The sequence below is a fragment of the Anas platyrhynchos genome, chromosome 6 (genome assembly GCF_047663525.1).
Source record: "Anas platyrhynchos isolate ZD024472 breed Pekin duck chromosome 6, IASCAAS_PekinDuck_T2T, whole genome shotgun sequence".
In the NCBI taxonomy this organism is placed as follows: Eukaryota; Metazoa; Chordata; class Aves; order Anseriformes; family Anatidae; genus Anas; species Anas platyrhynchos.
The window spans coordinates 23,228,861-23,256,457 of record NC_092592.1 but is presented as its reverse complement, the minus strand read 5'-3'; the positions used below and the strand labels follow the sequence as shown (position 1 = coordinate 23,256,457).

The following is a 27,597-nucleotide window of genomic DNA, read 5'->3' as shown; positions in this document are numbered from 1 at the left end:
TGTTTTTAGAATTTTTTCTTTTTCTGTGACTTTTCTGATTCCACTTATGTCTTAAATACATTGAAATTGATATTAAAATAGAAGTATATGCATAGAAGTTGAAGCCAGTACTACTACTGTCTTACAAGTATATATATATATATATGTATGAATAAAGTAATCACAAGGCAGACCTGGAAAAGGTCAGTTCTAAGGAACTTGCTGCACTCTGTATTCATTAGAGTTCAGGATAAAGGATGCTATTTATTTTTGTTACCTCTTTTCCTGTCTTAAACTCAATAGTTTATTTACCTCACTTACCTGTTGCTCCTTATCTTCAAGCTGTAAACTCTGCAATAGCACCTGTTATTTACTGTGACTGCGTAACTGTTGGGTTTCAGATCTTGTCCATCTTCTGTTAGCACGTTCCAAACGTTTTTGTACTAACCTTATTATTTAAAGTATAGGCCATCTAGGTTCTTGGAGCAGATATTAAATAAACTCTTGTAAGAGCAAACATTTTTGTACGATTCTTCCTTCTAACTCTAGACAGATCTTTTAATCTAGCTCTAGACAGATCCAGGGAATCCCTTGCAGGATCAGAACTTGATTTCAAATGGGAGTTTCTGCTAGAGGGTTGCTGGAGAAAACACAGTTTTCCACGGGACTCCAAAACCTCTCTGCTATTCCAGGATGTTATGAGGGTCAGCACTCAGGTAAAGGACTTGTGTTTTCTGTTTAATGGCTTAGTCGAAACACGAGCTATATAAGGATGAAAACAAAAATCGCTGAACCAATGTGTTTGTCTCTACCACATATAATGTAAATTCACTGAAGCAGTGAATAGATTTAAGTAGCTGAAAGTCTTAAAAAGCTGTTAAAAAAAACTATAGTTCTCAGAGAGCAATTACTGCTAACAAATGACAAAGGAAGCATTACTTATTTCAACTTCATTTCTGTTATTTGAAGTTTGTTTTATTGTTGGTTTTAGCGAGATGATGCTTTTACAGATTCAGGGGTAATGCCACTGAACTCCATCTTGACAGAGCAACAAAATAACTTCAAAACAGGCTAAAGCAATAAATATCAAACCATTCAATCTAAAATGTATAAATATAAAAGTCATTTCTGAAAATGTAGGAAAAACAGGAAGCCATTTTTCTCTTTTGACCATTTTTTTTAGCAACTTGTTATTGTCCATCTGTATCACCTCAGATCCAGCACAATTATCTTTATGTCTTTTCCAACCACATGGGTACATGGCTGCAGAAGAAATCAATGCATTACTCACAAATAAGTTTCAGTAAAATTGCGTATTTTAGACAATAGTGTCTTTTTAATTTTCTGAGCCTGCTTAATGTGCTATATATTCAACTTGGACTATACCTATCACTGTGCCTGTTTACAGGCAAACCTTACCTTCGCAGGTGTAGACTGCTGAATAAAGCAAGGACTACAACATGGAAACAGAAAATTTCTACAGAGGATATAGTTTAGTGCTTGGCTTCTGAAGCAGATTATAGTTCAGTGCTATGCTTTACGTATCACAGCATGGGATATCTGAAAGGGAGAGAGAAGGAGCTGTGTGTTGCATTAGATCAGGTGCATGGAGGGCAACAGCAAGGGAAGCGTAAACTCTGTTCTCTTTCTGCAGTAGCTTCAGCTATCTGCCCACTTTTTTTTTTTTAAGCATTTAGGACTAGCTTGTGTCTTTAGCCACAGCCTTCTCTAAGTAACAGCATGTGTTGAATCTGTGGAGAAGAACTTTTTTAAAAAACCTGACAGATGCATGTTAGATTTGTTCTAGTCAGGTTTCAGGAAGCTTCCTATATTAACACACCCCTGATATTTTTCTTCCAGGAAAAACTTCTGTGATCTTGCTGTTCTTACTGGCAGATAAATATGTTTTGGGGATTGTACTTGCAAGGATATTTGTTTGATATGTGATACCAGCAATGCATCTACTGTTTATAAATGTGCTCAAGTGGCCAGTAACTTAATTCGTAAACTAAGTCAGTAAAGGACTACCCAAATGAGCTTATCTGGAACAAAAGCATAAATATTTTTTCTGACTTGGACTAGCTTCTCAATACCCCTAGGGTCAATGATGTAAGAACAAAGCAAAACAAATAATTTAAACTCTCCTTGAGTAGTACTGATATTCTGGAAGTTCTAAAAAAATACTTCTTTTTGGTAAAGTCATCTTTTAATATTACTTGCTCTTAATCATTTTACTTTGAGTTAGAGTTATGAGTAGTTGTCTATTTTAACAGAGTCTCATTAAAAAAAAATCTTAATTATTCAAAGATAAATACGGTTTTCTTCCAGATAGCAGTGGCATTTCTGATAATTCTGAATGACTATACAGTTCAGTCATTCATATAGTATATCATGCTATTACAACATTAAAAGATGTGGTAGTTACTGAGAAAAGCTTATTGAGAAACTGCAAGAAAATGGGAAATGAAGGAAATAGATTTAATCTACTCATAACTGCACTTTTTAGCAGCTGGGATGTGCTGTCTGGTGGGACAACACAATTGTTTTTGTTTAAAAACTGAAGCACTCAGGAACAACTCCTACTTGAATCTGTGGCTTTTGCTTCTTCTGAAAACAACTGATAGCAACTACCTCTGGCTGTCCACTATCTCAATGGCAGTGTGTAACAAAAGTCATCTCAGGGCTGCTACTAACTGCTTGAACAGATTCCTGATGTCTGCCTTTGTCAGAGAAGTATGCATAAGGAGTTATTAAGATGGGGGAAAGTAGAAGGAAACCTAATCTGAAGCAGCTACAATTTCTGCTTGCATTAGAACCACGGGCAAGAATTTGAATAGTCAAAACCATACCAGATTATATAGATTATATACTTACATTAAATAACCTAGGATCCTTTGTATGTGGATGGAATCCCTTCTTTTTACAGGCAGAAACTTCAAGCATGCCAGCATTAGTAAGTCTGAAGATGCCAGTGCTGGAAAGCAAAAGGTGGAACTACTGTTATTTATTGTCCCCATAATACAACTGCACATATTCACATACTTAGCTAAACAGAAGGACAATGTGAGGGTACTCAATAACCTCTGATATACAGGAGCTAAGGTTGGGTTGAACCTTATAGGAGTTACCTTGCAGCGAAGGGAGACGCGGTGAGGAAATGGGGGGAGAAGACACAATACTTGGTGCTATTCCTATTAGGCAGTTTAGCCCACTAAGGCAGGAGGTAAATTCATATAGGAACAGCCACAGAGCATCCATGTCTGCTCTGGATTGCATTTCACTCACTGAACTCTAGAGGGGCAACACAAAAAGAACAGCCTTGAAGCTCTCTAAGTAGCTACTGGGAGTATACATCCTCCCCAATCACTCTTCTAGGTAGCTTTAGGTAATCAAGTAATACAAAGCACTACAAAAAAACCACTGCTGAATATATATGATCTAACACTCTACTTTGAGTACAGAATAAGTAGTTTAAAAACAAACAAACAAAAACAAACCACACATCTATAAAAAAAAACCACTGCCTCTACAGATCGACTCAAAGGCCTGGCTTTGGAGGGATATTGAATCTATATTCAGGTAAGAAGTCTCCATGAAATCAACATTATTTTGTCAGATGAAAAAGATTTGCAAACTGAGAAGACAAAGCAAGAAGCATTTATTGCATTATTTATTTACATATGCTTGGGATCTTGCTTAGACCAACGAAAGCAGCATACTGGTAAGCAAGGACCTCTTTTGCCACCTGTAGATGATGCTTTGGCACAGAGTACTGCTGTGCATACCACATATGCGAACAGAATCCTACCTCAAAGTGTGCCAATATGCTGTAACTGTTTCTCAACAAAATGCTCCATAGATACTCATCTACAGCACAGTCACAGCTGGCAACAAAATCTGACCAGAGTCTAGTCCTGTTAGCAGCATTTTTGCTGCATTTAGGGTGCAGTAGAAGCAGCTTGACACTTCTAGTTCCAAAAAAGAGATACACCAAAATCTAAGAAATAATCTAGTGAGAATGTATCAAAGTGTAGCCCAATATGTAGTACTGAATTATAAAGTATTATATTATATATTATACATCATATCATATAATATATATGTATAATAAACAATGTATATAGTACAAACATATATGATTATATATAAAATATATAGTTATATATATAATTTATTATTGTATAATATATATATATATATAAATGTATATAATACTTATAAAGCATTACTGCTGATTGCTGTCTATTTGATTTACCATGGCCACACCTAAACCTATGCTTATTTTAACAAAAAAGTAATCACCTAAAAACTGCAGGACAACATCTGATCAATTAATGTTACAGACAGCAGTAGCAGACGAGCAAAAGCTATGAAAGCAGTTTACAAGGCCAGAGATTTCGGAAGGTATGCAAACGCTGCTGCTCAAAGTCTCAAAGCCTAATGGTCATGCACTTATCACTCAAGCTTTATTTACAGCTCTGCTACCTGAATGGCCCATATGGGAAGTTGGCCAACTATAATAGGAGTCATCTATGTGGGCAGAAGACCAGAAAGGCAGGCTGAAGACAGGTACAAACTAAACAACGGAGTTAGCCACAGAGACTTGAAATGTCAAGCACACCAAAGAATAATCACTGAGTTGTCAAAGTTGGAAGGAACCTCTGATAATTTGGTCAAAATTCTCTGCTCAAGTAGAATCACCTTGAGCAGGTTGCCAAGGACCTTATTCCACTCAATTTTATCTCCAAGGATGGAGACTTAACAATGTTTCTGTATAGCCTATTACATTGTAAATCTTCACATCATTTGTTATACAGTTCCAGGTTTTTCCACATACTTACTGCTTGCATTTTATGAAATATGAAAATAGGACCTTAATAGGGAAAGTGTCCTTTATCTTTCTACTCCCAAAACTGCAATTTTCATATCATCCTACAAATTTCTAGTCACAGAAATGTCTTACCCTTCCATTTCCTTCATCAGACAGAATGACAAGAGCTCTGTGGTAAGCCACAGGCAATGAAGTCTACAGTAAAACAGCTCCTGTTATTACTACTTGGTTAAGTAGAGTATAAAAATAAATCAAAGTTTAAAACCTGGAGCTACAAACAGGGGAGGAGAGAGAGAAGCCAGAAACAATACCGTGCATACAGACTGACTGGAATGCAAGTCTAAACAGACTAAAGAAAAACTCATGATATGCCCATTCCTGTCCTTCACCCCAGTTGACATGTGCTGTTTGCATTTGATCACATTTTAAGATAAGGAGTGGGGGAATATATCTACATATTACTTACAAAAATCAGAACTCACTCGTTATGTTTTGGTGAACAAACAATCGCAATGGCCTCTGGTAACATTAGCTGGTAAGAGCAATGCGTATGAAGATCAACGCTGGATAAGAATGCAGTTTGTGTTGGATGTGTCTACAAAAAGGAAGGGAAAACTCAACATCATGAAATACTCCTTATAAGTCAAGCTCAACATGCATTCAAGAAGAAACAATAATTTTTAACTCATAAATGCATCAGTACTTTCCCCAGATTGGTTTCTTAATTTACGATTAACCCAGATTCTACATTGCTAGAGTAGTTTTTCATTATAAAGTTCACGGGAACACATTCATGCCCAGATGTACAAGCAGTTTTCTCATCATGGTGGGGAAAAAAAAGTAGAATGAAAAAGCACAGGACAAAAGGGAAATTACTTGATTGTTCAAAATCTCTAAGAGTGAAATCACACTCCACGTAATTAATACAGAATTTAAGCAACACAGTACCCCCAAAACTTTGAAAGGATTTTGAATACAATGGAAAAGAAGTGGCATTAGAATGTAATAAAATACCCACAAACAGACATAAACAAAAGTTGCAATAGCAAAAGCAGGCTCTATTGTGTAAACAGGATGCCTCAACTTCATAGATTAAGAGATTCTCATTATCTGCGGAGAACATTAAAGTTCATTTACATCACTATGACTAGAATTAGGTGAGCAAATTCATTTGTATTATGCCAGTTATTTCTTTATTTTTTTACAGAGTTGTTTACATATAGTATGCAGAGCTGATGCAGAAAGCCAGAATCTGTGAGACATACATACATGGATCCAGCCCAAAGTGAGGAGATCATACTGATCCTGAATACCAAATAATTCTTCCACATTCTCCATGTCACAGTAGTCTGGTCCTGCAGATTGCTTTGGCACTATTACATGGGTAATAGTAAATTCATTGTGTGTCTGTAAAACAAATGTTGAGATAACTTAGAGTGAAACAATTGAACTACTGAATAAATGCTGAATGAGAATCTGAAGCAGGTCCGTCTTTCAGCTAAACCAAAGTGGTGTATCTGCAGTGACTGCCACACCACTACCTGACCTAGTACACCTGAAAACATGCCCTAGCATGTTATCATGGAAACATACAGGGTATTATGAATAACAGCATAAGATTGTTGTATTGAAATGGTCACAGAAACCACTGTGAAAAAGATGTCATTTAAAAAAAATAAAAACATCGGAATGAAAAGAGGTTTGAGAATTATTATTTTCTGTGCACCTTGGAACATCACTACTCTTGCTATTCTTTCCCTTTACGTGACTTAAATACAACTGGACATCATCTTCAAAATTCTTTGTATGTCAGCATTAGTCAAGACATCTTCCCCTGCTCTGAAAGGACACTGCTATCTAGGTCAAGGGAAAAATAAAACAGGAAAAAAAAAAATGAAAATCAGATGTTCTACAGGTTGATAGGGGTGGTGGTTTCTTTTCTGTTCTGTTGCTGTTATGAATTTGATGACCCCAGTAGATTCTAACAGTCTTTATATTCCATTGTCCTGTAACTAAACCTCACTTAGCTTAGATGAATGCTAAGAAAGTACTTGAAAAAGCCTGTATTGTACAGTATACTGAAAAAAAATAAAATTTATGACAACAGCAGGGTTCTTTGATCAAGTATTCCCCCAATAAGGCAAGCTGCAGGCCTCACTGGTGAAGTGACCACTCAGGTTATACTATGATGTTAGTTACATTAAAGACTAATTGTTTAAATCTTCTTTTGCTCTGAAGTCAGCATATTACAGGAAAATATTACACTACCAAAAATGTCTTCCCCATATGAATTTGAAGGTTGAACTGTACCAGTTTTCCACAGAGAATTCCACATGTCTCTATTCCTCTTAATGTATTTGCCTCTGCTAGCAGCAGAAATTTGTGACAGAGATCCCTGGGTAAAATTACACCTCTGAGTGCTTCAGCCAATTGAGCTAACAAACAAACAAAACCAAAAAGAGAGAGACAGAGAGAGAGAGAGAAATAAAAAGGCATATGTAGCTTATACAGTGAAGTTCCTTAAAATAAGGCAATATACACAGTTACAGGAAATTACTAAAGATTAAGGAATTATCACATCACACATTTCTAATGAGACTACATCTACAGTGCAAGCACGTCATGCCAAAGTGAGGTATAACCTAGCTAGCATGCATCTAAGGTGACAGTGAGTTGATCCCATTTAACAGGCCAGGGTTTTTCAAAAAGCCTCTCTGACTGAGACCCCTGCAGGTTCTGCTTCTGTTCCCTTGAAGCCCCTGACAATATTCAGACCATAGGAACACTGAGGTTCCATCTCCATTTACTGGCACTCAGATGGAAAGTGTGATTTTTTTTTCTCTTAAAACAAGGAAAATATATAGAACTGTTGTGTGTACATTAACCTATTCATGCTTATTTCGCTACAGACACACTCAAAGGGAATAAATCATAGAATCATTTAGGTTGGAAAAGACCTTTAAGATCATCAAGTCCAACCATCATCATATGCATATACAATGTGTGGACTGCTATAAGCAGCAGAGCAGCAGACAAAGAGTACAAAATCTGTGCACTTACTCTGAACAGAACTTAAAGCAGCTGCTGGCTTTAGGGCCCGGTTTACTGGAGGTGAATGTCCAGTTGAGCCACTCTTCTCATTTTTTTCAAGCAATGTGGTAGATAAGGAACTGTTCTCAGGTACGGAAATACAAGATAGCATACTTCCATCTATCTGTTCAGACATAACCATGCTGTCTTTAATTTTCTGATCCCGAGCTAGTTCTTGCTTCTTAAGTTGATCCTCAAAGAATTGAAACTGTTCTGATTCAAGCTGCTGTTGCCGCATGTGTGCAATTCGTTTCTTCTCTGCCTCTATTAGCCTCTGCTGTTCTAGTTTCTTCAGAAATTCAGTTTTACATTTGTTCTGAAACATATGCAAAACAGTTACATTCTCAGAATTTTATATATATATATAAACTACAAAAATGAGGAAAGAAGCAATCCAATTGTTCAACAAAACCATCAAACCCTGTCATTAACATTTAAAAGCCTTTTGAAACCTGTTGGCTGAAGTGCCAAATACAGCTCTGGCCCCCCAGAGCAGCAAGATATGGAACGGAACACCACAAGCAAGGAAGCTTCCAACACAAAGCTTGCAGCATGCCTACCTATGATGCTCTGTGTTTTATTCCAGTAGTGAGAGCACTTGCCTTATTAAGCCACTGCAATATAGGCAGTGAAGGAGTTTTCAGAACAGTGGTGGTAAAGAGATGAGAAGTCCTTACAACTTGCAGTGCAGCAAGAGATCCACATGCACATTGCTTTTCTGGGTAGATTTCATAATCCTTGTTATTACCTGGTTTATTGCTTGTTGTTTCTGTTTGGATATGTCAATTTTCTCCTGCTTCTTTCTTTCCTTAGCCTTCCCTGGATTGGTCCTTGTACTGACAGGGGCATATCTCAGCTCTCTGTGTGTGCCCTCCCCAGTTTCAGACACATTTAATGCCATCTCTGCCACCTGTCTGGGCTCTGCCCCCAGTCCCCGGGCCAACTGCTCTTCCAGATAGGTAAGCTTCAGGTTTCAGCAGTTTTTCCTACCCCCATTACAGGGAGAGCACCAAGCTTCTTTAAAAGCAAATAAGAAAACTGGAACAAAGTCATTTCTTATCATCCAAAATATAGTGGGAAAGTAAGCCTCAAACAAATCAGTGACAGGATTTTTATTTTTTTTTTTTTGGTGTGGTGGTTTCCTTTTTTTTTTTCCCCCTCTCCATAATTCCCTAGGTACATTTCATGGGAAGGAAAGAAAAGATATTTTTTCCCCAGACACTCTTTTCCAACACAAGTTTTTAAAACTGCAGATCCTGTCTTCATTGACTTCATTACAAATATGCAGGTATTTACTGTTACTTAAAGACTCAAACGGGATAAATTGAAATGAACAAATTCAGGGTCAACAGGTGTTTTCTATATACTTACAAAAATCTCTGAAAAATACCGTCTATAAAATTGAACCAGAGTGTACTGAAGACCTATTCTGATTTTCTTTGACTATCAATATGTAAATATGACAGAACATGTATTTCCAAGCTCACATGTGCATTACTTATTTTCAAATGACCAACTGATCACATTCTGAGACATGAAAAGTCATTCTAAGCAGTCTGCTGGGTGACTATGGTCTTGCAGAACTGCTATTTTACTGCTTTATTTTTAAGAATTCTTATACAATAGAAAAATATTCATACAACAACGATTTCATAACCACATGGAACTTACTTTGTTTTGCATGTATTCTTGATACTCTAAGTTATATTTCTTTAAAAGATCTCTCTTCAGTTCATCTGTCCGTGGAAATGCAACCTCCTTCAGTTTCTTTAGGTGGGGTGGGATGGGGTAGGGTAGAAAGACAGGTAAGTTAACTTTTTACTTCATAAAAGGACCACCTGAAAACCACATTCATCTGTAATATGGATTTAAAAATAAAAAATAATAAAGAAATACTGCTCTTCTCCCAGGAAAGAAAAGAAGAAATACACAATAAATCATCATCTTATTAAGCTTAGTACATTGATTTTAAATAATGCCATATTAGTTTCTATCAGTGAAAGGAGCTACCTATAACAAGACTACTTGCTATCTTAGGAAAAGATCATTTTTTCTAGTGATCTGTTATCTCTGTCTTGTTTAACAGGTGTGTGATAACCAACGTTTTTGATGTAGATGTGTTTTATAAAAAAAACTAGGGCCAACTACTATTTCAGAAATATACTTGTGTTTCCAACAATTTACTGACTTATTCAGAGACCATTCTTGTTCTCCTTATAGAATGATAAATTAACTTTCAGTAATGATCAAGTGGTTAAACCAAAATAAAACATAAATGACTTGACAAAGTTATCAGAATTTCAAACTGCATTGGCTGCCTTGGACTACGTTTGCACTGGGAGAAAAGGAATGATAGGAAAGAACAGAAATAGAGGAAAGATTTCTTGAAGTTCAGGAAACAGTAACCCTACCTTAATAATAACTTGTTTCTCTGGTACTGCACATTGGTGATAGTCTCGGTGACTGGGCAGTTTTTCCACAAACAAGCTAGAAAATTAAACAGCATGTTTGTCTTAGTAACCAGAGGAATAACTACATTAGCTTTTACTTTGGCAGAGAAATCAGTTTCCCAAGTTATAACTGTTAGACACCGAATTCCACATGACTTCAAGCTGGTTTCTATACGTTCATTTGTTTAAATTACCACTTAATCTCTTGTACGGACTTGTATGGACACAGAGGATAATGACAGGAGCTTATTTTCTACACCTGAATATACTGTGTTTCTCTTTAGTAGTGGGCTTGATTAAAACAGGATTAACTAGAACTCAGCACTTGAAAAAAAAACCCACCATGGCCAGTATTACTAAATCTTATTTCTGCTGTCTTAATCTGTCTCCTTAGCTGAAATGCTGAACCTTAAATAAAGCACTGACTATCATTAAAGTAGTTATTTTTACCAGACTAAGCTGCACAGCTAACTGCAGTATTATTAACCCATCCAGACATCTAAATTATCACAGAATTGTCAATGCTTAGCTGCAGAAAAGTTTAGGATTCTCAGCTGCTAATAATTTTTTCAGCAATTTATGCAATGTTCACCTCCAGACCCTCTTTATAGAGATACATACATTTAAAATAAAGTCGAATAAGAAAGATTTGGCTTAGTTTTCAGAGTATAATAAAAATTAGGGGAGGGAAGGAGGTTTCTTATTGTTAAAAAAAAAATAATTTAAGATATGCATACTTTTAGAAGTATCAAAACAAACTAATCAATCCTACAGCAAAGCTAGCTAGACAAAAAGTTTAAATCTGCTATCAATATATTTTTCAAAAAAAATATGCTTAAACAGCTTGGGGATGAAAACTAAAAAGAAAGGCAAAAATCTTTTTCTTTTTTTTTTTAAATAGCACTGTGCAATATTATCATCTATGTCCTGATTCTCATACAGCTTACATTAGAGTAAACTTCAGCCTTTGTACATGAGGTTAATTCATGCCTGCCAGTTAAGAGACAGATAAGAATATTACCCAAACAGCTGAGATGAAATTGTAAGAAAGATGGGTTAGAGTAAAGATCTCTAAAGAGCACAGCTATTCTGCAAGAAAACAGTAAACATTGTTCTCCTGATCTAAAGGGTTGCCCCATTATCACTGCAAATCTTCGTTTTAATTTACTCAGAACTGTAAGCTCTAATGACCACAAACTGTTTCTTACGTTATGAACTTGTTATAAAAAACAAAAGCATTCTCCAGGTTTCCCTCCTCCATATATATTGATGCCATTCGCTCCATCTCTACTCCAGATCTAAAGTAACGACGTGGAGTGATGTCTTCATTGATTGTGATATTGCTGCCAAGTTTGCTTAAGGCACGTACTCTCTCTTCTGGGGTCACAGAGATGTCTGTATGGTCAGGAATAGCTACTAGCTTTTTCTGAAAAAGAACAGAGATTAGCAAGGAGAGCCAGATACTACAATTCTCTTTCAGTAAATGATGTCATTCAAGAAACTCAAGGGAAATCTTCAGCTTCTCAAAATAGGTATCAGTTTTCTCACTACTAGCAACAGTTAAAATATTTTAATGTTTCTCAATTGCAATAAAAGTAAAAAATTATCTTATCCCTCTCCCCAAATCTTCTCCCTCTCAATGCATATACATACGTATAAAAGGAAAAAAAACACAACAGTAAACCTCAGCAGAAGTGATCAAAAATAACAGTGCGTCCTCTTCAGAATCCCCCAAATATGAAATTCGGTAAGGTTCTACTTTAAGTTACTAAAATAATCTGCATGACTAAGCCAACTACTGTTATATGTTATATTGGATATGAATTCTGGGTACAGGTCACCTAACAAAAAGCAGTATGTTTTCCTGGTTAATCAACAGTTAATTTTACAGTTTCAGAGGAAGCAGAGTCGAAGAACCTAAAAGTGATTCTACCGAAGAAGAAGCAGAGTTGCTTATTGTAATCATTACCTTCCTGTTAAGTGGTTAAATTAAGTGGCTACTGCAAGTTGTTTTGCCTTATGTTGTTGTAAAGGTTTACTTTTTCTATTCAAAACATTTACTTCAACTTCTTATAACCACGATCACTGAAACAAGCTAAATCCCCATAAGCCACACACATGAAAATAAAATTCCAATGAAACCAAGCAGAACATGTGAGGAACTGGCAGAATTCGAGAAAACAGCCTTTCAGCTGCCAGCAGCACTGCTAAACAGGTCTTAAATTGTTGCTTATTTGAAAGAGGGTGCTAAGCCATTAAAGCATTTTTCGTAATACGTACCAAGGAACTAATACTGAATGGTTGTTCCATGTTGTTCTCTGTCTGTAAACCAAGATCGCTCTTTTTCTCAGAAGTCTCCATCTTACTGTGAAGGACAGGATGACTGAAGCATCAATCAGTTCAATATTTGCAGCAGGCTGCCTCAGAGTCTATTAGTCCAAGGGAAACTTAACAGCAATATGCTGATTGTGGTTGGGTGCTAGAAGAAATAGGACAAGTCATTCAGATTAAAAATACATTCAAATGTCACATCAGTCTGCATGCCTGCACCCACTCATCACTTCAGTATCACAATACTTACATACTTAATAACAATCTAGAATTTAGGAGGCATCTAGAATTTAAGGTAGGAATGCATGAGGCCTTGCAGGACACTTGTGCGCTAGTTGACCTAACATTATTACAGCGGATTCAAATGCAACATAGCAAATTATTTCTACAATTTTAACAGTAACTTGAAAAAAAAAACAACAAACAACAACACAACCAAGAAGCACAAACACACAAGCAAGCCAACTTTCAAGCATTAAGTGAAAAAAACTTCAAAGGCTAAGCACAAAATCTGCTTCCTTAAGCATATGTTTTGACAAACATATTTATAAACAGCATCAATCTAGCACCTTTTTTCCTACTAAGCCTATAATTATAAATAAAACTTAGCACATAAACTCATACCAGTAATATAACATACAGAAAATATTTCAAGCACTATGTGCTCCACCTGTACAACTTGCTGACTTCAACACCACTCAAAACACAATGAAATATGACAAGTTGACTGATAGTAGTCACTCCTTGCACAGCTCTGAACAAGTAAAGACAAATATTTAGACACGGCGTGGTCATCATAAAAAAAAAGGGAAATTAGTTATTTAAATTACACTAGAAATATGAAAATGAAGCTGCTAATGTGGCCTTTCACTTTTGAGCTCTCAGTCCAAACAGATCTGATTCCAAATGTCAAAGACACTTCATATATTGCAATACATATGCTTTGTGCTTTCACAGAAGCATAAACAGAGGGTTCAGCGAAGATACTTTCTCGGCACACCCTTCTCTAAGAGCTATTCTGGGTTAGAGGAGAACAATCCTAACACATTTTAGCTGGCTCCTAAAGTATTGATTTCTGTATTTGGGTCTTCATTTTTCTCAAAACTAACAACATCTATCTATTAGGTCAGCCTTTACTTTTAATCTTTAGTGTTAATGTTATAACCAAATGTTAGAGGAGACCTTACATTCACTTAAGCAAGATGCTTTCTTTAAAATAATCAGAATCATCCTGTTTCTTTGGAATGGTACACTTACTGAATCAACCTTACCCTGTTTTTATGTATGACCTAATCTCAAGTAATATATTCTTGTTTGACTTTACAACTCTGCTTTGCATTTTCAAGATTTTTATTCTCTTCATCTGGTATCTCACAGACCTGTGAATGCAATTTCAAGGCCAGCTTCTTTCAATTCAAGGCATTCAAAACACTTGCATGATTTGTGATACCCTTTTGGGAAGAAAAAAATAGAGCTTGGCTTATGCACTCAAAATATCAACATTAGCTGAGGTGGTAGCACTGATGGAAAAAGTTCTCTAAACAATTTCATTTTATAAAGATGGAGCTCTGGTGTAAACGATTAGCTTGGCAGGAGAGTCCTACTCATTGCCAATTCACAGGCTGCAGAAAGATCTCATGGGACCATGATAATGAAATATTTTTGCTTTAGTATATACCAAAGCTATGTTTATAGTGCCTTGTGGCTAGTTCCACTAGAGAGCCTTCTTAGTTGGAAAATGGTAGCCATGGTAGGCTGTGAAAGGAGAGGACTACAAGCCAGGTCAGCACGGAGCTCACATTAGTTTTCTATCCCTGTAGCTCGGATGCTCAGAACAAATCTTCAGTAAGAGACTGCATTCATATGTTCTGTGTGGCTTAGGAACATTAATAAAACAAACAAACAAGGAAAAGCACTCTCAGAACTAAAAAGCATGTATTTTAAAACCACTTATTCCCTTATCCATCATTTGCAGATTTAAAATATTTTTCTTAGTTCCCCTAATAGCAACTGGGAGATCCACAATGACTGACTGGAAGGCTGGCTTTGATCTAAGGTATGCATATAACTATGAATGACATGCTGCAAAATGGTCTAGACGTTCAATTTATTCCAGAAAATACTGTTCAAAATTAAAGGGTGCAGAAATGTTTTTTATTCAGTTCCTATTTCAATTAGCAGTTCTTATATAAGAAAACTGCTTTTCAAACACTGTCCTTATGGACTTTCTACAACATCCAGCATGGAAACGGTCCAAGGAGGGGATATGGGTTATATGCTTCTTTCAACTGTTACCACAGCTTGAAGACTTTTCAGCCTAGTGGGTAGACAAGTGGAAAAATCTTAGTGTAGGCAAGTAGGGAACACAGAAGCCACCGTTTTTATTATTTTTTTTTTTGCTAGCATTCTCAAATAAGTCCTTGCTAAAGAAGCTTGTGGTATCCCCCAGCCAAAATCTTTTGAACTGGCAGAAGAAGGCATCACAGAACCCCTTACTTGCAAACATTTCTCATTTAAATTTTTAACAAAAAGAATCATTAATAATAAGAAAAAAAAAATACCTAACGCTGGTTATTTTAAACAAGAGACATCTGGTAACAGCAGAAACTCACACTTCCTCAAAAGTGTGCCAGGGCTTTGAAAAGCTGAAGCAGCCCTGCAGAGAGCAAGGCATTGAGCACAGTCAGGTCACCGCGCGAGGGGTTAGCAAAAAAATCACCTCAGATAAAAGAGGAAACGGACTTTTTAAACTTAGATTCAGGAGCATGTTAACGCCCAGACATTTTAAATGAAGAAGAAATACTAGGATGAATTTGTATCACGTTTACAAAAATGCAAAACAAGATTCAAATGTATTAGTTATTACAAGTGGCTGCATAATTAAAAAAAAAAAAAAAAGGTAAAAGAGTCCTAAAAAGATCATTCGCTGCTTTATGATCACACTACTATATATTACCCTTAACACGCAGGCACACTGGCTAGAATTATAAATCGTTAAAAGGCAGAAGATTAAGCTTTACTAAAACCACCCCCACAAACACTTTTGTCAGTTCCCCGGTATGCCTCCACGCATAATGTTCCTCATGCTGCAGCTTTGCACTCTTGCCCTTGCCATATTTTTTTCTACCTCTGCTTTGTTGACAATAGTGACTTCAAGGCGAGTTATACCTAACCTAAATTCAAGTTAAGTAGACTCATTTTAATTAATTACTTCCTTTGAGTGATTTCTCAGCTCAGGACGTACGGAAAGCGGTAGAAAGGTGGAGGTGGTGACAGACAGACTGCCCCTTTCAGAGGGCATGACTGGCAGGAGCTGGCTTTAAAAATGCCCCCTATGAACTTGTACAGAGTCTACCAAGAGCTGCCCAGTCCTGAGCAATGACTACTTATCTTGTGGAATAAACACATACTTTACTCTACAAGAGCAAAGACAAAGGCAAGTAGGAGACCTCTCCATGTAACTGAAACTAACTATATTCAGATATACAAAATAGTTATGCAAATACAGTAAACCACAATCCAGCCCCAAGCACGTGGGATAAGTAGCAACACCAGCATGGAGCTGTCAGAGTCTGTTAGTGTGAAGTGCTCTAAATTCTAAGAGTAAACATGCATTTTTCTGCTATCCGATTTCAGGCACTACAGCTAATTTAGAGGGACATAGGTAACATCTGGTTAAGAAGAAATGTCTGTAGATTTAGCATGCTAAGTTTTCTCTAATGATGAATTTTCTGAAAATCATTATAAGAATATAAGAATGTAACATCCATTCAACAGTTAAGATATTTTTCCTAATTTAATCAGACACTCCTTACCAAATCCCATTTCCATCTCAAAAAGAAAACCACTTATTTTCCTATTCAATCCACGTTATTATACTACAGATTAATTATTCTGAAAATCCAGCTTAATTAAATCAAAGGCCTTCAGCCACAGGAAACAGAGCAAAGCAAGAACAGTGTTTTAAATGGCATTAAAATCATTCTTTCTGTTCAGGCTAACAAGCATGGTACCAAGTGAAAGGAGAATGAAAGACAGCAATTTTATCAGGAAGTATTGCATATTTAAGCAAATAGCACATCAAACTACATATAGTATTTCAAGATCATCAAAAGTCAAGAGTAAGCTAACGAGACAGAGGTGGTAATGAGAAGATGAACACATGCTCATGGGTTTTCTGAGAGGTACAACACCATAATTCACCACAAATTCTCCAACACCCTCACAGTATGCTGCACTGGCATGTTTGTAACTGTCAGTGTGGGTGGACGTGGACAAACAAGAGCCCCTTTGCCTGTGCTCAGCCTCAGCTGATTCTGGAAGTTACAGAAGCGTGCCCTGTGATAGCGAAAGGCGGTATGCAGGGCTACACAGCAGGGCCAATTAGCTCAGGTGCAGTACCAAGCTAACAAAGCCCCACAGCTCGTGCTTGTGATGCCTGTGTGGGACCAGCTCACAGTCTGGGCAGAAGGAGTGTGTACCACCTCTGCTCAGAGCTGGGCAGGCTCCGAAACACCCCAGGAGCACAACCCGGCCACGTGCAACCCGCGAGCACAGCCAGGCCACGCGGCCAGGCTCTGACAAGGCCTGCTGGGGAAGGCACGGCCCAGTGGGGGGCTTGGGGTGACAGCAGCCCTGAGACCCTTGGGCCGCAGAAGCACCAGGATGGGTTTCCCCTCCTTGCTGCGGCCTTGGGGCCGCTTTTCTTTCTTCTGTCTTCACAAGAGTTTTTTAGATATTGAATGAGCTTTATAGATTTATAAACAAGTAACAGCCTGACCTAACAATGTATCAGTTTAATCATTAGTTTCCACTTTCCCCCCTTGTAACATACTTTTTCAATTTCAAAGGTCTTGCTTAGTCATAACACGCTGATTTCACTACTCCAGCAGCACTTGTCAATAGTTAGAATGCTGGTCTTACTAAAAAGCTGCATTAAACAGATCACTGGTAAAATTTTCCACAGCACTTTTTAATGTACTGGCTATGATTCTGTTAAAAAATAACAGTGACTTTATTCTTTGCGTATTTTAGTAGTAAATTATTTTAGAAATATCCATCCTTTGTTTGCTATTTTGGTGGAATTAAAGCCCAGATGTGATGCCCATAGAAACCATTCACTTCAGTTCATCGTGATTAGGGTCTAGAAATATTTGCTAGTAAAAGATCTAAAACATGGCACAGTTTCACTTTTTATAAGCTACTCCTGAGAGCGCTGCTCTACATTCTTTCTATGATAAAAAAAGAAAAAGGTTACTTTAATACTGCAATAAGAAACTAAAACAGTAATAGTCTGTTTTACTACACTATCAGGTGTGATGACTATAGAATAAAGATGTCTCAAACCACAGAGGCCTGTCCTCACTAAAATAGTCAAATTAGCAAGTGCAAAAACACCTTTTAACTGCCAATAATAGAATTCAATTGTCTCAGCAAACCCGAAATAGAGCACATCCAGTCATTGCTACATGAAGATAAATGACTGTTTGATGCCAACAAGTCATGCAGATACCTATACTTGTGTGTTTTGAAGTGGATGTAAACTGTCTTTAGTGAAATACAGGCACCTATCTCATTCAAGCCCTTTTTGAAATGCCAGGCATATTGGTACAGAACATAATCATTTACACACACACGGGTTTGATATAAAATATGCTAAAAACAGCTTAAACAGCAAACTGCCTTCTGTTGGTTCTCTCCAAAAAGAAACAGCATGTTTATCTGTCAGCATGTTTTTTGAAACGACAGTTCCCCATTACAACAAGTGATTCAGCTACTATAGTAAGTAGCCTCTTCTGGAAAAAAAAAAAACAAAAACAAAACAACAACAAAAAAAAAAACTACACACCACAACAACAAAGCACTGAATGTCATGGCAAGATCATTCTCTTTTGCAGAGAAAAAAAAAAATAATCCCACAACTAACACAAAACAACAGAAGGGCCTTTCAGAGAGAAGCACCACAATGAACCATTTGCTGACAACCCCACATCATTCAATGGAGAAGTTGCTCTTCATGGTAGGAGCTACCAGTCTTGGCACTAGAAAAGCCTGTCTCAGTAACGGTTCATAATTTAACACTGCCTCTCGGCCCTGTGGCTATGTTTAAAGAGCATTGACAAGATCTCCTCCTAGGCTTCACTAGCTCCTACAGGCACCTGCTGAGCTATACAATGCTTTCTCCTGGTTGTGGGTCATGGTTATGGTTATATCCTTGTTTTCTCCTCCTGTGAAGGACCAGTCCCACACACCTCCCCAGATGCTGCCTAAAGGTCTCTCTGGAGGTCTCACTGTTGGTGGTGTACAAACAGTAGCATCTTTACCCCCTTCGGCACTGAGAGGGAGAAATCATGTGCAGAGATCTTCCATGCACTGATCTGACAAACCCAAATGTTCCCTGTATGGTTACACCACTCATTGCTCAATCTTACATCACAAAATTGAGCTTTATTTTCATCTAAACAAGATGAATTACAAAAATGTGTTTTTCAACAGCTAAAAAAGTGAGAACAATTCTTTGAAGACTTTTAAAGTTGCTCAGCAAACATTTGGTTGACTGCAGTTTGTGAATGTAGCTACTTCCATACCATCGGATGTTTTCTAGGGACAGTTTTCCCTTTGGAACAGATACAAATATTACTGCATTAAGAAACCACTTCAATAAAATTAGATTGCTATCAGGTCTGCTGAGAATCTGATAAACCACTACAACAAGCAAATAATACCCAACATGACACATGAAAGAACTGTTTGCTCATCTACGCTTTCTGTTCCTGGTACGGAAGAAAGTCATACAACACAAATGCATATGTGAAGTCTCTTTACCCATGGGTAATAAAGTCCATCTCATTATTTCCCCTTCCACAAAAAGGAAGCAGACATAAAGAAAACCTCACTTGCCACCTCAAGCAGTAACTCAAAACTGACAGTTTATTCCACCACTCAGACCTCTTACACTTTGCCATGATCTTAATTTAATATCATTTTCTTTCGGTTTCTCCCTAACACCTGGCACTTACCTATTCAGCTGGCAGGACACTGATCCAACCCACGGAGGTTAACTGCTGAAGGTCAGTGACTGAGATGGGAGGGTTGTGCTGATGCATGTTTTAAACTTAGGGTATCAGTAAGTTGACTACGAAACTGAATTAATCACTTTGGGGAGAAGCACCACCACTACAAAGACTATGACTGCGGAACCCACAGACATTTCCCATCACTTCAGAGTACAAAGGGCTCTGACCCACATCTATTTCTCATTCCTTTTTACACAGACTGTTTTGAAGTCAAGATCTGCTATGTCTGTGCTACTGTTATGTAACCCTGTGCACTTATGCTGTATGTGATAATGATGGCTTGCTACCTGATTTATTAATATGCTCTGTCTACACCAATTATTAGCTGCTTTTAAGGGAATGTCCGGAATAACAGACCAGAAGTTCTGAACACCAAAACATGCACCTGTGAACCAGTGGCCTGTGAACTCAGATGGTTCTTTGTCTCGTGGTTTCTTCTGTCAAAACGAAACACAATTTCTCCCTCTCCCATTTTGGTAACACCATTCAGTTTCAGCAGAAAAGCAATTTTGATGTAACTGATAAAGTATCACCAGAACAACTAGATTTACAGATCAGTAGAATTTTTAGGCAGTGACTGAAATATACTTATGCAACACAGGACAGCATCTCTCCAATAACCCATTAAAAGGATATTTTAGGCATTGCATAGAGAAACAGTGCTCTATTCTTCCTTTAGGAAATCCATAACAGTCCCCCATAAAAGTTAGTGTACCTGGGCACATTAAGCCAGAAGAGGGAAGAAACAAAAGAAACGCCTATTATATGATTTGTTCTTTGATGGTTCAGTTGACATACTGAAACAAGATACCTGCAACACATATCATCATAGATAAAACTAACTTCCATCATGAAGACAAGAAGCTGTGTTGCCAAGGGAAACAAATGAGAGGCTAAGATCAGCACAGAGGTCTGCAACACTTCAGAGATTTCCAAGAAAGAGAGAAAGCATGATTACTTGCAAATTCTCAGGTTTCACAGATTTCCTGCCTGTAGCCCCACTTCTCTCAGAGACAAAGCCTCAGGAAGGTTTAGAAGTCTTCCTGTTCTTCCTATAAAAGACAACAGTTTGACAGTATTTGCCACTTAATTCTGTAACAGTTTGACATTCCATAACCTCTAATTAGGACACTTGTTAATAGGGCAAGTAACCAGCTGCAACGATCAATTTCTGTTTCTACTGGATGACAAATTCCTATCCTGCCTTATTTGTTATAGCTCATAACATAGGTAACAAAAAAAGGGAGAATTAAGTTTAGCAGATATTTTTGACACAAATTCACAGTTCACCTCATGTCTTTTAAATTATCTGTAAAGAATGATGCCTGCCTTGTGGCCTCAAATCTAGAAGAAAAAAAAAAAACAAACAACACAAATTGGGGCATTACTTCAATGGATTCTGATTGTTTTGTGCACTAATGGTTAAGTGAACAAAGTGCAGGTAAAAAAAACTGATAGTGCTATTACCTACAGGAAGGAGTGTAGTCAACTAACACAAGTAACCACCTAACCAGGCATAAGCATCATGCTGCAGAAACATACATAAATACTACAGAAACATACAAGATACTACAGTTTGTTGATTTCATAATGAAGTCTTTAACCTCCTCCTCTGACCTAGCTGGAGGATCTCTCATGCTATGAGTATATGGAAAAAAAAAAACAGGAATGTCTGACTTTATATGAAGAATTTGATGTGCTTTAGTCCATTTTTTCCCTACTTGTTAAAAAAATAATATCTTACAATACCTATTTTCTCTTTTGTAAGTTTGCTAAGATTAACAATGATAAGCATGTGTTTTATAGGGGCACTGAGTGTAACTCGAGCAGCCCTGTAAGCTGGTTTTACTTTGGCTCAATTATCCAGGGTCTCAAAGTTAATAGCACAGTGATGTGCAGTTAACTCATACACCTGCAGCTCAACAGGCTGTTCATCCCAGTGATAGGCACAGCCTATCTCTGAGCCAAAATAATTTCCAAATTCATTGTTTCTCCCTTCAGGATGAGTCTGATGATCTTTACAGCCTATCCAAGCTCTGTTCCTTATCAATGGAAAGGGCTAGAAATCTCTGAAGGCCTTCTGACTGTGATTTGCAGACACTAAAGGATGGAGGCACTTTCTGCAATGATTATGTAGAGAGCCCACTGCCTCCCTAACACACTTCAACACACTGCATGCTGAACTGTCAGTCATATAGAACTACCAGTAGGAAGTGGTGGGCAAAGGGTCATGTCTGAGCAGGTGCCTGACTCACGGCATCACACGAGGTATCATCATCCACGTATGATTCAAAATGGTGGATCTTTATAAGAGGGATGCCTGTGCAGCAAGAGTACTAAGCCACCGTGACCCTTCAGGCACCAGATCATTCAGGATCTGTACTGTGTTGGCATGATCACTTGCTTTCATGGACCGATACTTCTAGTTATAATGAAAACTGTGACCAGAAAATATGTTTTATGGCAAGGCAATCAAAACGTTACCTGTTTATTAAAATTTGGTAGACAAAGACTTGCATTACAGGTCAGCAACCTAAGTTTCAGCACACAAACTGGATGTGTAACCTTTGATATAGAAATAAAATATCAGGAGTCAGATAAGACCAAGGAAAAAAAAAAACAAACAAACCCAAAACCTATGCATACAAGTTAGGCAAACAGAGACCAAACATTTATTACTATACTGCATTTGCTCAGTGTCTTCATGTGTAAGTCACCTTGCAACTCCCGCAGCAGTTGAAGATTTCGTGACACCCCTCACCTTGTACTCTCCCCCAGCATGGTGATTAACTTCCAGGAAGTGACTTACAGCCTGATCTTGAACTTACTTAGACACATAAAGGAAACCACGAGAAATGCCTTCACAGTGTTCTCATTGATCAAGACACCAAACCCTGTTTTTGAACATAATACTGCAAATTGCAGGAATTTTATTTACAAGCGCTTAAAATATTACAGAAGAAACATAAACACGAATTTTGCACCTGTACTATAGCACTTACAAACAAAGCTTTCTACGCTGTGCCGTGATCTAGGGATCTCTGGATTGGTCCACAATGGCCTCTGATTCACTTAATACCCTGAGCACACAGATATACAGTACACAAGACAGAAATGCATTTGGGGCTTCAGAAAATCCAGCTGTTACAGCGAAACTCACTATACTGCCTCAGCAACATCCACAACAAACCTAGACTGCCTCTTCCTAGGGGTACTTTATGAAATTATGGATTTGTACCCCATTTTCTAGGACCTGCTGGTCCAAAGCAATTTATTAAAAACGTGTGACTCCAGCTTGGACAGTCAGCCACTTCAGCCTACAACGAGGAGAAACCCAGTTGTGAAGACAGAAGTTCCTCCAAATTTGGAACCTGAGGAACGAAGCCCCAGGAGCCACCAGCCACCCAAGACCGCGTAACCCCACCACCTTTCTTTTTCAGCATGAAGCGTGCCCATGACCTCCCGGACACACAAGCAGAACCACATGCACATTAAACAAAAGAAATCCCCAACCAAACTGACTTCCCCCAGATGAAGAGACTTTGCCTCGCCCTTCTGAAAAGGGAAAGTGCATCCACGCCTTGGAGACATCACTTTGTGCTGCTTGCTGTGCTATGGGGAGGCAACTTAGGTCCGACGGAGATACCGTGGGTACAAAACGCAGCACACGAGGTGAAACACCTCACGAGAGGGTTACAGACGGCCAAGCAACGCACCCCCCACCTTTTTTTTTTTTTTTTTTTTTTTTAAACCTTTCATTTTATGTTCCGAGCCTCTCAGAACAGACGCCTACAAACGTGGTGCCGGCACCCCATCCTTCCCTCCCACCTCACCTGCCTCCCTCCTCACCTCTCGGCTCCGCTGGGCGCCGCTCCGCAGGCTCGGGGGGGGTCGCAGCAGCGGCAGCTCCCGCCCCACCGGGCCCGGGGCTGCCTGCGGGCACCGCTACCCCGGCCGCGGGCACCGACCGCGAGGGCGGCAGCTGCTTCCAGCGGGGCCGGGCGAGGCGAGGGGCTCCCCGCGGAGCGGAGCGGAGCGGCTCGCAACGCCCTGCGCTGCCGCAGCCGCAGCCGGGTCACGGAGCGGGGCGAAGGGAGGAGCCAGCGCCGGCAGAGCCGCCGGGCCGCCTGCCTGCCCTGCGGCCGTGGGCGCCGCCGTGCCGCGGGGCCGCCGTTGCAGCCCAACGGCCGCCGGGGCTGAGGGGGGCGAGGGCAGGGGGCTGCGGCCGCTCCCGCACCCCCGGCGGGGCTCGCCGGGCCTCGTCCCCTCCCCGCCTGCCGAGGGCCCGCCGCCATTTCGGTCGGGAGGCTGTGGGGGCCGAGCCCCGAGCCGGGCGGGAGCGGTGCTGGAGTTACCGAGGGGAGAGGCCGTGGTCAGCGTGCTGCTTGCAGGAGGGCTCCAAGGCTGCGGGGCTGAAGCTGGAACAAGGCGAACGTGTGGTGCAGCAAGGGGGCTGGCAGCGCCCAGTGGCACTGAGAGAGGCTCAAGCAGCGTGTCAGGGGACAGATTCTCTGCTCACCCTGCCAGCCTGCTCTGCCTTGCCTTGGTTGCTTGCGTATTTCCAACTGGTGGTTCACAAAATGTGGAATCAGGTGTTATAAAATAAAGTCTTCAGTTTGCCCCATGGTGTGTGTTATATATGGAGTGGTAATTCATGTCAAGAAAATGGTTGATATTAATAAAGAAGGGGGAGATGTGGGAGTGTGGCCATAGGGGTCGGAAAGCCCTGTGGTTGATGATAACATCAGACTCTTAAGGATGAGGCCATCAGGAATGTAAAAGAGTGGAGGGAGCAAAGAAGGGTGATTCAGGAGGCTCCATGCAGTCTCGGGTTGCTTGTTCTCCAGGCGTCAAGGCATGGAAGTTTCTGGGTGTTTGCTGTTGCTGTTATATGCAAAGCTGTTTGACCAATGAAAAATTGTTTTGAAAAGAACTGCTGTGGAGAGAAGGGTATAAGAGGGGAGCCTGTCCTCAAGATAAAAAAAAAAAAAAAAGAAGGCAACACGATGAAGTTATATCATCAATAAAGAAGTAGGAAGAAGGAATGAAAAGGAACAGGCTAGCAGGACGGAGACCAAGACGGGAACAGGCACTTTGATTGCCTCATGAATATGGGTTCGGCCAAACCCAGCAAACCGCTAAGAGAAGCTTGTACAGGAAGTCTCTGGAAATAGGCGCGCTGGAGCTGGGAAGAAGCTCAAGCTGAGAGAATTGGCCCCGTACACACAACTGCCCCTCGCTGGTAACCAGCTGCGCATTATGGGGAATCATACGTCCTTAGAAACAAAGACTGTCCTGGTAACCTTACAGCTTATTCTCCTTATTAACAGTCAGACAGTTTATGAGCCTGAAATATGGGACCAAATTGAGGTCAAGGTGTGGGACTCTGCTACTAAAAACGACAAGGTTGCAGTGGGATTGCTGGGCACCTGGCGAGCAGTCTCTGAGGCCTTAAAGAGCCGTGTGGGACCACAGTCACAAACGTGTGGTTTGCCAGGCAGTGAGGGAGCTGCGGGCTCCTCTACTGATCCGACTGCTGTGCCATGGGCCCCGCTGCTGCTACAGCCATCGAAGGCTTTTGCTGTTACGCCGCCAGGTGACCTGGACGTGCCTTTTGACCCAGGCCTCATTGACCTTGAAAAGGAGATGGATATGCTTTTCTTCAATCCGGGAAGAACGGGATACATAAGGCCCGAAGATTGAGTTGCTTGACAACTTAAAGCAAGACGTATTGTTCAAAAGGAAGGGAAAACGGAGACTTGTTTGTAATCAAGAAAAGGAATGGAAAATGGAGACTGTTAAGTCATGGAACTTAAAGGATTGTTTGTTACCTTTTCCAATTGTACATATGTATCGGCGTACTCGGGTTTAGTATGTAAAAGCAATGTTATGTTTGTGTGTGTGTGTTGGTGGAGCATAGACTCCCCGCACAACCAGCGCTGTTTACTTGCCTTTTATGCCTTTTATAAATATTCCTTTTATAAATATTACTAAATTCAAATTGAGTTGAGACTTCATTTATAACAGTGTGGTTTCTTGGTGCTGGGGGGACTGTTGAGTTAAGCCCAGCCTGACGCAGAGGAGCATGGGCTCCTCGCAGTGCTGCAGGGGTGACAGTCTTGTGAGGGGAGGTATAAAGGGTGGGTGTTTTTCTTTGCCCAGACACTGTCCATTACAGGATTACACTCATGATCTATTCTAGTAGGAAGATAATGACTGGTTGCAGGAAACTATATTGGCAAGTGTTCCGATCAAACTATTTGGAAATTGTTTTTGTCTTCCATGAGACAATTTGGCAACCCTTTGTAAACGTCATTTGGGTCAGAGGTGATGTTAGGTTGGAACATTAGTTCTCCATCATGACACTTAGGTTTTCAGTCTGCAAGACACTGCATGTTGCTTTCTTTTCTGAGCCGTGTTTCACTGACCTGAACGCTTCCCTCTTGCAGGGTGTGTCTGTGGCTGGTTCTTCCTGCAGAGCACTGAAAGCTCTCTGGAGATGCCAATGTCCTTGAGTGCCCCTTGGTGGCTGCTCCCAAGCTGAGTGAGCTTGCTGTCAGCCATGTATCCACACGGCCAGGTTTTGAAGAGCTGCCAGGTCCCCCTTCTTTCACCTCCCACACAGCACGGTCCCCAGTGCCTGCTCTTTGTTCTCTTCAGTCGGGCAGAGCCGTGTGCTCTGTCCATGGAGGGTCTGAGGCAGTTCCTGGTTTGACCCGATCCTGCAGCAGGGAAAGGGCACCCCTGGTGAGGGTGGGATGAGTTTGGTGTTGGGATTCTGTGTTCTCTGCCCCTTTTATCGTATGTTTTGTGCAGATTCACGCTGCTAGGTTCTGGTGTGCAGCTTGTGTCAGTGTAGGTGGTGCTGCAGGAGGGTGTGAGCAGAGGCAAGGGGCTTTGCCGAGAGACCGTTTAAAGAGACGTTCACTTCTTTACCTGAGCTCAAATTGTTGGTCCTGCTCCCTGCCTTTCAGACCTGGAGCTCTTGTTTGTACTGTGTGTAAAGCCATGTCTCTTCTGCTACGCTGAGGAGCAGGGCTAGGCCTCTGCTGAGCTCTGGGGTGCTCAGGTCACAAGCAACATGGTGTAGGTGAGAGTAGCTGCTCTGAGCTGTGGACTGCAAACCTCTCCAGAAACTGTGATCCCACTTCCCTGTGGTACCACAGGTGCCAAACAGGTTGTGTCATCTCCTTTGCATATGTTTTGTATATTGCATGAGACAAACATGTTTTGCTTATATATTGGTGTCAGTCTCCCAGATTATGATCAAATGGATTTAATTTACTAAAAAACTGCATTGAGGAATCTGGGCTTTAGCCTCCACCCAGGAACACCCACAGTACCCGAATTACTCTGTCTTGGCCCATACTGACGAATCCTTAGATTTGATATTTCACCTTTTGGATTATCTTGTAGGTGAGTGGGCAGAAACACTGATGTGGTGAACCGAGAACCTATAAGAACTTGGAACAACTTCACTGGCAGTGTCAGGAATGTTTCTTGGGGTGGGTGCTCTAGTCCTTGGTGTGCAGGCTGCCTGGTATGTCTGCATATCCTTAATCCTCAGCTGCCAAGTGATGGATATGAAGATGTTTGTGCTCTTTGTAGTCAGGGGGTGAACAAACTATTCACTGGTGTGTGGGCATGAAAGACAAGAGAGTATCTGTGTCTGTCCAACAGTTAAGTGATTTCCCTCTGGCATATATTTTCTGAGGTTGGGTTTCCTGGGATTTATGCCACTGAAGCCAGCTCCTGTATGTTTAGATGGCAGGGTAGTCTTATGCAGAAGGTCTTGTGGCTCAGCCTTGATAAGGTGAGGAAATAAAAACAGGCCAGTGAC

At 40.0% G+C, this 27,597-nt stretch overlaps 1 protein-coding gene across 7 annotated transcripts; it reads right to left on the bottom strand.

Moving 5' to 3' along the window:
• Positions 1 to 2: 2 nt before the first annotated feature.
• STAMBPL1 (STAM binding protein like 1) lies at positions 3 to 24,022 on the bottom strand. Of its 7 annotated transcripts, XM_038180929.2 has the most exons (13): positions 23,607 to 24,020; positions 22,242 to 22,322; positions 20,716 to 20,809; positions 12,631 to 12,829; positions 11,559 to 11,776; positions 10,312 to 10,387; positions 9,572 to 9,667; positions 7,871 to 8,216; positions 7,121 to 7,245; positions 6,080 to 6,217; positions 5,293 to 5,405; positions 2,854 to 2,953; positions 3 to 1,242 (listed from the first exon to the last, which is right to left on the bottom strand). In XM_038180929.2, the coding sequence occupies exons 4-13, from the start codon at positions 12,709 to 12,711 to the stop codon at positions 1,186 to 1,188; spliced, it is 1,350 nt and encodes a 449-aa protein (XP_038036857.1). In that variant the 5' UTR covers positions 12,712 to 12,829; positions 20,716 to 20,809; positions 22,242 to 22,322; positions 23,607 to 24,020; the 3' UTR covers positions 3 to 1,185. The 7 variants fall into 7 exon arrangements, 6 of the variants coding, with proteins under 6 accessions (XP_038036857.1, XP_027315649.1, XP_021134303.1 ...); XR_002406320.4 differs by lacking the exons at positions 20,716 to 20,809; positions 22,242 to 22,322 and adding an exon at positions 1,399 to 1,539 and having other exon boundaries at positions 23,607 to 24,022; XM_027459848.3 differs by lacking the exon at positions 20,716 to 20,809.
• Between the last annotated feature and the right edge of the window lie 3,575 nt (positions 24,023 to 27,597).

Bases quoted from the DNA above. Each gene is read 5' to 3' on its own strand.
- STAMBPL1 (XM_038180929.2), bottom strand. From the start codon at position 12,711: ATGGAGACTTCTGAGAAAAAGAGCGATCTTGGTTTACAGACAGAGAAC. The intron at 11,777-12,630 runs GTACGTATTACG...GTTCTTTTTCAG, and splicing joins CATTCAGTATTAGTTCCTTG to AAAAAGCTAGTAGCTATTCC. The intron at 8,217-9,571 runs GTAAGTTCCATG...CATATGTTTCAG, and splicing joins AAGAATACATGCAAAACAAA to AACAAATGTAAAACTGAATT.